The sequence below is a fragment of the Salvia hispanica genome, chromosome 1 (genome assembly GCF_023119035.1).
Source record: "Salvia hispanica cultivar TCC Black 2014 chromosome 1, UniMelb_Shisp_WGS_1.0, whole genome shotgun sequence".
NCBI lineage: Eukaryota > Viridiplantae > Streptophyta > Magnoliopsida > Lamiales > Lamiaceae > Salvia > Salvia hispanica.
The window spans coordinates 50,450,703-50,460,747 of NC_062965.1; the positions used below are offsets into that span (position 1 = coordinate 50,450,703).

The window sequence follows — 10,045 nt, forward strand, 5'->3', positions numbered from 1 at the left end:
AGAGTCACATTTAGAATCTTCCATATTTGGACATAAAATTTTACTTCATTATTCATCAAAATCCAAATGCCATTATCTACATAAAAATAAACCAAAAAAATGTCAGTATCCAAAAAGTCAAACCATCTCACTTTCCATCATCTCACTTCATTTATTACACACTCCACCAATTTCATAAAACTCGTGTCATAACTAATTATAACCCCTAAACTGGGACGGAGGGAGTACAACGTTAACACAATTTTTAATGCAAAAATGATATAATAAGAAAAAATAAAGAAAAAAATATTAAAATATTATTAAAATTAAAAAATAAAATTATATTCCGTGGACGAAGATACATATCATCAGAAATTGTAAATGAAATCCATAAATATATATCACCCACATCTCTATTAGTTAATAAATCATGTCATTACTTATGATAGTAATGTATGGAGTTTCTAAAAAGGAGATAATTAAGTGCCCACGAGTGAATCCATATTGATACATATCATTAGTTATAAGTAGGCTTTCCATATCCTTTCCCACTAATTATCTTCCAATTAATAATTTTTTGCTTATCAAATTAATTGAGAATGGATAACAACAACATTGATTTGTTCAGAATTACTTTGATCACCACTTAATCACTCACATTTTTGCTAAATTCTATATGAATACGAGGTCGGCGTGAGTATAATGGCGAATTCAAATGGGAACGAAAGATCGACTGACCCGCCAACATCCCGTCAGGATATACACTATTAAATGTAATATTTTAAAGTTAGTGTTGATTTCACAGTGCGGTAATTTCGCTCAACCCAAGAAACACCATTTTCCAACTCTCTCATTATATGGTACTTTAGATCTTTTTTTTTAAAACTATAGATATTCCGATCATCGCATTTGACAGAATCAGATTAATTCTACTTGATGGAGTTTGCATATTAAGATCGAAAGTTATTTAGCAGATGATGGGATGTTAATCCCTCAAGATCACTATAGCTTTGTGCTTCCAATTGTAGTTCAATGTATATGTAAATACAAATTATGGAAAAATATGTTTGTTTTAGCAATGATGGATTCCCACCGTTTCTTCCACTGAGTGGGCCTAATGATCATGCTATCCAACTTCCAACCCCACTTTATCTTTGACCCATTATTATTCCTCTAAATCAAATCATGGAGTGTCTTACTGAACATATCCCACTAGCTAAATATCAAGCTTCATTCTTCAAATTCATGTTATAATTTAAGAAATGGTTATTTGTAATTTAATATCCAATCTTTTGGTTATTTGCAAAAATATTTCAATTTTACAATGCAACAATTAAAATTTTACCTTTTAAGCTAAATATATTATACAAGAACTTCTTACTCTATTACTCAATCGTTGGACATCCCATCGAAGAAGATTTGAGAAGACGATCCCGAACATTTGGGATTTAAAATTGTCATTAGTTTTATACTTAACACCACATGAATATCTAAATTTCAAGTCTAAATATTGTACGAAAAGTTGGGTACAAATAATGTTAAAGTTAGGTCTCTGTCCCCAAGTTCTTAATGTTCAGTCTAAATTGAATATAATCCTAAAGGTTGGGGATTAAATTACAAATAACCTTAAAGACATTAATTATGCACAGTAAAAAATCAAATTCCAAATACTAAACCATAAACTCCACCAAGTGAACATTACGATTTGAATAGTCTATTTGATGAGCAAAAACCTTTTGGAATGACACACGATTACCAAAAAAAGTTAATTTGTTACAATTTTAGCAATTTTTTTATTGGGAACTATTTGTTCATGTAGTCGGCAAGATGGGCATAAAGTATTTCCCTTTACGAAAACGATTACAAGCAAAATTTGGGAGGTTATATTATTTGAATTAGCAAATTAGAAGGGATGTTTTCTAAATTTCAATAATTATCAATTAAATTATTTATCATTATAAAGTTGGGATCACCGAAATCAAAATATACCAACTGCATTTTAACAAAGTCTAGATCTTGTTTACATTTAATTCAAAGTTCTTAACTCTAATTACGTAATTAAGTTTGACTTCCATATATTTTCACGTGAAGTGATTAATGTATATCATCGACAAAATAGTAATCATTTTGCAATATAGAATTCCAATAACCAGACACAAAGGTCATGCCCATAGAAATGAACCGATTAAATATTAATAATTTGATTAATACGATTTAGCAAATTGTTTGTTCTTTTTTTTGTAGCAAAACCCTTTTTGCTCGATTAGTCCGTAATTATCGTAACTAATGACACTTCACGTGTCTAATGACTAATTTTCTCTTTAATTTCTTAAATAATTGTTGAAAAAGGTAACGAAAATCATTATCTTATGAATAAGTAACCAAATAATTAGTTTCCTATAAACCGACCAAATAAATAAACCAGTTAACAATCTATTAAGAAATCAACACCAATCACACATTTTTTTTATTGTTTTTCAAGAAATTCATTTTATAATTTAAAAAATTATAACAAATAAAATATAGTATATGATACACACATACATGTTATCTTCATCATTGTCATTGCATTGGTAAGTTAAATGCCTTTATTGTTTGATAATTGATATGATAATAATCACTATTTTTGAAATTAAATTTCATCCACTATGAACTACTTTATCAAATAATTTATGTTTGACTCTGTGTAGTACATGAATGTTGAGCCCAGATGTCCGATATCATGCAAGATTTTGTTCTCTAACAATAAAAAAAACATGATTTTGTTTATTTTATTTTTCTTTGAAAGTGAGTGGTGGAATTAAACTATTTGGGGAACTAACAGTTCCCAATAATTAAAACAGAATGAAAGATATGTGCGTACAATTTACAAATATACTACTTTTGGATTTATATGATTGTTTTGTGCACGCAGTATTATATTACCACTATAGTTCCTCACTTTCATTACTCTATTTATTTACTCCACTTATTTTAATTGAAATATATTTTTACTATTAACCAATGAAAGACTATACACTCTATATATAGAATGATTTGTCAGTAGTCAACATATTTTAATTTCGGTTGCCTCCATCTGTTATGTACATTAATTCACTAGTAAAAAGGGAATGATAGGTTTTTTTATTTGTTTAAGAAGTATATTAGTCATTTTCTTTGTTTCTGATTTTCATTTTTAGGAAGATCAAATTATATGTTTATAAATTTATTTGTTCTATAAACTCAAGCTACCACTATGACATATATCCTCCGTCTATAACTTATTTGGTCTATAAACCTAATACTAATTCTTTTTACAATCAACGTGCGACACTAGTCACTAAATTACATACTAATCGTCATTCACAACAGATGTGAGATACTAGAGTCACTAAACCCGTACTACTAGTTGTCTTTCAATCGATATAGGATAATAGAGTTTATAACAATTTACGTCTTGTAAGAGTCAACATCCTCGTTAATCATAATTAATTCCTTTGTCAGTTCACCACTCTAAGTTATACATTAGTCAATTATGACAATCTCTTCTCTTATACCATCATTCTGAGTTGTAGGACCTCTCAATGAAAATTTTAATATTATAGAATAAACAAAAAATTCATCTAAAAAACCTAGCATAATAGAAGAGAAAATCCATTTGATTTATAGTAAATTTCAACCCAGTTGTTATTCACACGGCTTGTGCGAGACATTAGAAAATGAAAACATATAATTATAATCAAAATAAAACAATACTATATAGTTTGTGGAGCCAAACTAATTTCAAATTTCAATACTAGAAAGACGGCATTTAACTGTTGAATCACACCACACACATTGGTATCTTGAAAAGGCCACTAGAAAAAGAAAGAAAGGCATTTGCATTTTCAAGTTATTGGGATTGTGGGTTCACTTTTGCACATTTTCCCTCCAACTTTACACTGATAAAAGTTTGAAAAAAAGAGAAAAAAGAAAAAGAAAAGAAAAGACAAATGAGAGAATGTGAAGAGAAAGAGGCACCGAAAAGCATAGTAGAGAACCTCATCATGAAAGCAAAGAAAATTAGAACTTGGATTGGGACTATCCAACCACACGCACATATTATATACCATTTCCTTCACTCACACGCACGCCTCTTCAATAATGATCTACCTCCAATAATAATTTAGTATATGTTAAGTTGTATTGAGTTCAGTCATTTGTGGACCAGCCCTTTGGACCAGCCCTTTAATATATCACCGACTGGTTTTAGGATGAAAAAATAGTAGGATTTGGTTGGTTTATTATCGCGTGCGTATCAAGTACTTTTCAACGAATACAATGGACTCACATGTGCAGCGTTGTCCACTATAAAAAATGTGAAGTAATTACATATATCAATTTAAATATTCAATAAGTCATTCGTTCGTGTTCCCACTTAATTAGGGTTCTGGTTAATTTTTTTTAACAATTTCAGATATGCTTCAATGAATATGGTCATATCTAGTATCTGTAAAATCTAACGAGTCAGATACTCAGTCGAAATTTCCCGCAATGGGCAAAAACCTAATGAAACAATTTTAAATCTTTCATTTTTTTACAAAAACCACATTCAACTTTTAAAAAAAAGGTTTTACCTTTTATCTCTAGACACCAACTTTTTCATTCCTCTTTACAAACATGGAAATCATAAAGTCAACCTCACCTCATCATTTGGTCTTGGTTAATAATCAATCACTCACTCCACTCTCATTTTCTCCTCATCAACCTTTGCCTTTCTCTCTCAAATCAGTACATCACCTTTTCCTATATAACCATCACCCAATTTGCCATCAAAACTCATACTTACCTCAAACATTTTTATCTCCATGGGAATTCAAGCAATGAAGGTGCATCAACTGCCACGTGGACTCATCTGGGACCACGACCCCCCTTCCCTCACCCTCGGCTGCAAGCGCTTCCGCCCCCTCGGCCTCAAGCTCTCCGCCGTCGACGACACCGCCGCCGCATTCGATCTCAAGAGCTTCATCAAACCCGATCAATGTAGTCCAACAAACGCAGACGTTCAAAAGAAAGAATCATCTCAGGTAATAATATAAACAATTCCCACTTACATAATTAATTCAATAAAACTGCATGGCAAATTTCCTATGATTGGTAGTACCTAACACTATTTAATTACATAAATTAAGAACTTAACATTTTGTATATCATGGCTTGTTAATATAAGAGGCTAATTTATTGTATGATTTTGACAATATAATTGAAAATCAAGATCGATAATTTTTATAATTTTGGCAATAGAATTAAAAATTATCAATCTCGATCATTTTTATGACTCACTTCTATGCAACTAAGCTAATAACCATATAATATCGTCGAATTTTAGGTATTTTGTATTCAATTGTACGAAAATTATCTTTTTAAAATTTTGAACTTAGAATTTAGAATGTATACTTCTTACCAAAATAAATTTTTTTGTGTTTGCCTCTGATTAGCAACCGATGAAATAGACATAGACGGTAAAGAGGGAGAAGTGGCTTTAAGCCCCCATATCAATATTTTATGCAAATATGTGAAAAAAAAATTAAAAAAATTATAAAATTATAAAATTATAAAAGCAATTGGGAGTTTACCAATTTTTTTTCTGCGTCCGCTAACACTACCCTTATAATTCCTAACTCGAAAGAGTGTTTAATGGACAAAATAGGATTGAAATGATATTTTAGTATATTCATATGACGAGCCACTTAATTTGACAAAATATTGTAAAACAAGAAAATAGAGGCATTATTTCAAAAAAGTATGTTGAAAACTGAGGCATTTTTATTGAAATTGTATATGTATAGGTAGAGGCGGCGCAGCCAGGCGGCACGCGGTGGAATCCGACGCAGGAGCAGATCGGAATACTCGACATGCTCTACCGTAGCGGCATGCGAACTCCGAACGCCCAACAGATCGAGCAGATCACAGCGCAGCTAAGCAAATACGGCAAGATCGAAGGCAAAAACGTGTTTTACTGGTTTCAAAACCACAAAGCGCGCGAGCGTCAGAAGCAAAAGCGCACTAGCCTCGGCCTCTCTCCACGGACGCCTCCCCCGCCTCCCTTTCCCGCTTCTTCTCTCTTCCTCTCGTCGCCCAATAAGGTGCGTTGGTTGACCTAATTAGTCACAGACTGACGTGTAGTGATGAAATGAAATATGTTAGTGACATTAAATTTTAGATGTGATGTGTACTGATGAAATGAAATATGTTAGTGACATTAATTTTAAATCTGATCGTGTGTACTAATGAAATGAAATATGTTAATAACATTAATTTTAAATCTGACGTGTACTGATGAAATGAAATATTTAATGCAGGAAGAGGAGAATAATCGTAACAAGAGGAAGTGTGTTTTCGATGAAGTGAATGAGTACGGTAGAGAAGAGGAAGAGCAAGAGGGAGATAGGACATTGAAGCTTTTCCCTTTGCACCCTGAAGGGAGGGCTTCTTTGAGGGATTATTGTTGGGATTAATTAATTAGAGTTAATTTTAACTTAATTTAATCTTATTTTGCTTTTGGTTGATCCTGAGAGAAGATGGTGTCTTTGTAGCTTCTTTACCTGTGATTTTCTTTGAATATGAAGGGAATATCTTCTCTTTGTTGATCAATAATGAATTATTTATGATTTGTGTGTGACGATCTAGAAATGTTAAACTTTTGAGTACAACTATTAACTTTGAAGTTGAATAGTGCTAAAAGTGTAATACAACTGTTAGTGAAGTGACACATGAATCATGCCACAGGTGATCCCCATTGGTATATATATGCATAGATCGGAATAAAAATGAATTGTTTCTTAACGTAGAACTAAGACTAAATACTAATCGTTAGATATTACTACAATCGAATGGATCGACTCAAGGCAATCAATTTGTACAAATTATTAACATGAAGGGTATTTTAGTCAATTAACATTGTGGGTATTTTTTCCAATCACATGGTCGGATTTAGGTGGAGTCGTGCGTGATTGACCGACCACTTCGTCGGTCCAAGAGTATTATCTAAAATTTCAGAAATCAGACTCTAACCCTACGTTAGTTCCATCTCGGCCTATCATTTTCTTTTATTGTGCATTTTCAAGATTCAGATAGCTACAAAAAGAAAAAGAAAAAAAAAGTCTTACTCAGCCTAAACGGTGGCAGACAACGAGCCGTCGAAAACCTTATCCAACAATGAGTTCTGACCTTACAAGTTTCATTTCCTGTATCCGACTCTGTCATGATTTTTTCTCCAAACAATATGTTGACAGATGTCACATTGCGCATATAAGTTAATAAGTCACAGAATATCTATGTATATATGCATATCTATCAATCTATGTCTATATTTATCTATATATATATATATATATAGGGTAGTGATAAAATGCAAACTTATATATTGTACAAACTCAAAACTCCTCAACACAGCTTCAACACAGTTTCAATACAATATCAACATAGTGTAAAATTTCAAAATTTTAATGTCAACACAAAGATCAACACAATATCAACACAACATCAATCATTGACTGCCATTGAAATTCCGTTGACATTTTCATGTTGATGTTTTTTTGTGATCTGTTGACATTTTTCAATGGTCAACATCATAGTTTTGAGTTTGTACAATATTTAGAGTTTTCATTTGATCACATCCCTATATATATATATATAGAAGTTGACTAAATTAAAATACTATAGCACTACTTCTTAGAATATAAACTAGCAAATACTAATCATTTTCAACTCAAAGTTATAAACTCAGATAGTCAGATGAATTCATCATCTTATTGCACAAACATGAGGCACATGTCCGACTAATGATAATATATTGTACTATGGCATTTAATCACTCAACTTTTAATGATAGGAAAGGCCTTGAGAGGCCGGGCCTTGTGTAGAGAAAGCCCGAACACATCATCCATATCCACATCTTGTGCTTCCCAATCAAACTCATGTATCATGGACGCAACCATGAGATGCACCATCAAGTGCGCCAGCGGCAGCCCGGGGCAAATTCTCCGGCCCGAGCCAAACGGAATAAGCCCGAAATCCCTCCCTTTGTAGTCGACCGAGCCGCCTACAAACCGCTCGGGCTCAAACGACTCCGGGTTGGACCATACGCTCGGGTCTCTCCCGATAGCCCACACGTTCACGAGGATCCGCGCGCCTCTTGGTATCGTGTAGCCATTGATCTCCAGGTCGGCCTCCGCCTCGTGGGGGATTAGAAACGGGCCGGGCGGGTGCAGCCGGAAGCTCTCCTTGATCACTGCGTTTAGGTATGGCAATTTTGGGATGTCGTTTTCTTGAACTTGTGCCTTCTCTCCAATGACACTTCTCAGCTCTTTCTTGGCTTTGGTTAACTTTTCGGGATTGCGGATTAGCTCAGACATTGCCCATTGCACGGAATCCGTGGTCGTGTCTGCTCCCGCGATGATTAAGTCCTATCGTACACGATGGATAAGATAGATAAAATTATCAGAGTTCAACTGCGTCAAACAAATTGAAAATAGTGACAGATCTAGTAAATAGAACTTGTGCGGTGGTTTTGAGGTGGACACAGTTGGACATATAACAAAATTAAACCCCAACCCTTCAAGTTGTCACATTATGGGGCCAACGAGAACTCCAAATGTGAATTTAGTAGAGTTTTTTCAACCTTCATGGCCGATTATAAGATTATTCATTACTCCGATCCCACCAAAATCCGCCATTATATATGCATGTATAGTCATTTTAGTCCATAACACAAAGTAGTTGAAGTACACACTCTTTTAGTTTATTTGTATCGATAAACAATTAATGCTATTGTTTTCTATCTAACCCAAAACCTATAGGTCATATTCATAGCATGCCTCACTTGAAATCAAGGGTTCCCATAAATACAAAAAATACTGTAAACGTTTTTACTACTCTAACCAAAAGTCAAACCTTGAAAATGCCAAATTAATCATATTCAATAAATCGATCTACGCAAAACCTTTAATAATGTCAAATTAGAAGTAATATTCAATAAATCAATCTCGTGTTTGAAATAACGATGTACCAACTATTCAATGCATACTAACCTAAAATATTCCTATATAGTCTCCAAACAACTAATGTGTCATTATGGAAAGTGCATGACATTATTATTATAGTTATTATATAAATAAAAAGAAAGTGATAGTCATGCATTAAATTCTTACACTAAGTAGGTGTTTGATTTCATGGATGCTCAAGTAAGCTTCATCTTCTTGATTGAGATCGAGTAGCACTTCAAGCAAATCCTTCTTCCTCAAACAATCCGAAGACTTGTCCCTTTCTTCCAACCTTTTACTAATAATCTCATCAAATTTGTCAAGCATCTTTCCCAAGTAAACATTTGCCTTGCGCTTTAGTCCTTGTGGATCTACCAATCTCAAAATTGGGAAGAAATCAGCCACGTTTGGAGTTCCGGTGATCTCCATTATCCCCCGAATGATCTCCTTCACCTCCTCATGAGAAGAGTGGGAGTCAAGGCTAGCAAAGTCGACAGAGAATAAAGTAGTAGATATAAGATTGAGAGCGGTCACGAAGGCGACCTCCTCGAAATTCACCTCCCTTCCGCGCCCCTCCACCAAGTAATCACGCAACTGGCGCAACTTCTCTTGGCGGAGGGGTTCGCTCGCGTTGACCTTTTGTGCGGTGAACATGTGCTCCTTGGTGATCTTGCGCAGCTTGCGCCACTGGCTCCCCACGGGGAGCCAGGCCATGGAGGCCTCTGCGTGGCCCATAGCATGGGCCACGCAGGGCACTGCACGACTAGAGCACGTCTGGTCGTGCTTCTGCAGGATCTCCCTGGCAATCTCTGGCGAGGATGCTACGATCGTGGTGATGCTCCCGAGCCTGAGGTGCATGAGGGGGCCGTATGTCCGGGAGAGCTTTGCAAGACTGCGGTGGGGGTTACGGCCGAGGAGGTGGATGTTACCTAGGATTGGTAACGGGGTGGGGCCCGGTGGGAGCTTCGACTTAGGACCAAACAGATTTGGTCCCAAGAGAAGGAAAAGTAAAGTGGATAGAATGAATGAGAGTAGAATCAAAATTGAGAGGAAATCCATTGCCA

General features: G+C 34.6%; 2 protein-coding genes across 2 annotated transcripts; one reads left to right on the forward strand and one right to left on the reverse strand.

Moving 5' to 3' along the window:
• Positions 1 to 4,725: 4,725 nt before the first annotated feature.
• Positions 4,726 to 6,619, forward strand: LOC125216617 (WUSCHEL-related homeobox 4-like). The gene is made up of 3 exons (XM_048118373.1): positions 4,726 to 5,024; positions 5,787 to 6,083; positions 6,300 to 6,619. Exons 1-3 carry the CDS (start codon positions 4,806 to 4,808, stop codon positions 6,453 to 6,455), a joined length of 672 nt encoding a protein of 223 aa, XP_047974330.1. The 5' UTR covers positions 4,726 to 4,805; the 3' UTR covers positions 6,456 to 6,619.
• Positions 6,620 to 7,684: 1,065 nt separating this feature from the next.
• On the reverse strand, positions 7,685 to 10,045 carry LOC125214545 (cytochrome P450 76T24-like). Its single transcript, XM_048115621.1, has 2 exons — positions 9,150 to 10,045; positions 7,685 to 8,405 (listed from the first exon to the last, which is right to left on the reverse strand). Exons 1-2 carry the CDS (start codon positions 10,038 to 10,040, stop codon positions 7,815 to 7,817), a joined length of 1,482 nt encoding a protein of 493 aa, XP_047971578.1. The 5' UTR covers positions 10,041 to 10,045; the 3' UTR covers positions 7,685 to 7,814.

Bases quoted from the DNA above. Each gene is read 5' to 3' on its own strand.
- LOC125216617 (XM_048118373.1), top strand. From the start codon at position 4,806: ATGGGAATTCAAGCAATGAAGGTGCATCAACTGCCACGTGGACTCATC. The intron at 5,025-5,786 runs GTAATAATATAA...GTATATGTATAG, and splicing joins AAAAGAAAGAATCATCTCAG to GTAGAGGCGGCGCAGCCAGG. The intron at 6,084-6,299 runs GTGCGTTGGTTG...TATTTAATGCAG, and splicing joins TCCTCTCGTCGCCCAATAAG to GAAGAGGAGAATAATCGTAA.
- LOC125214545 (XM_048115621.1), bottom strand. From the start codon at position 10,040: ATGGATTTCCTCTCAATTTTGATTCTACTCTCATTCATTCTATCCACT. The intron at 8,406-9,149 runs GTAAGAATTTAA...CGTGTACGATAG, and splicing joins AAATCAAACACCTACTTAGT to GACTTAATCATCGCGGGAGC.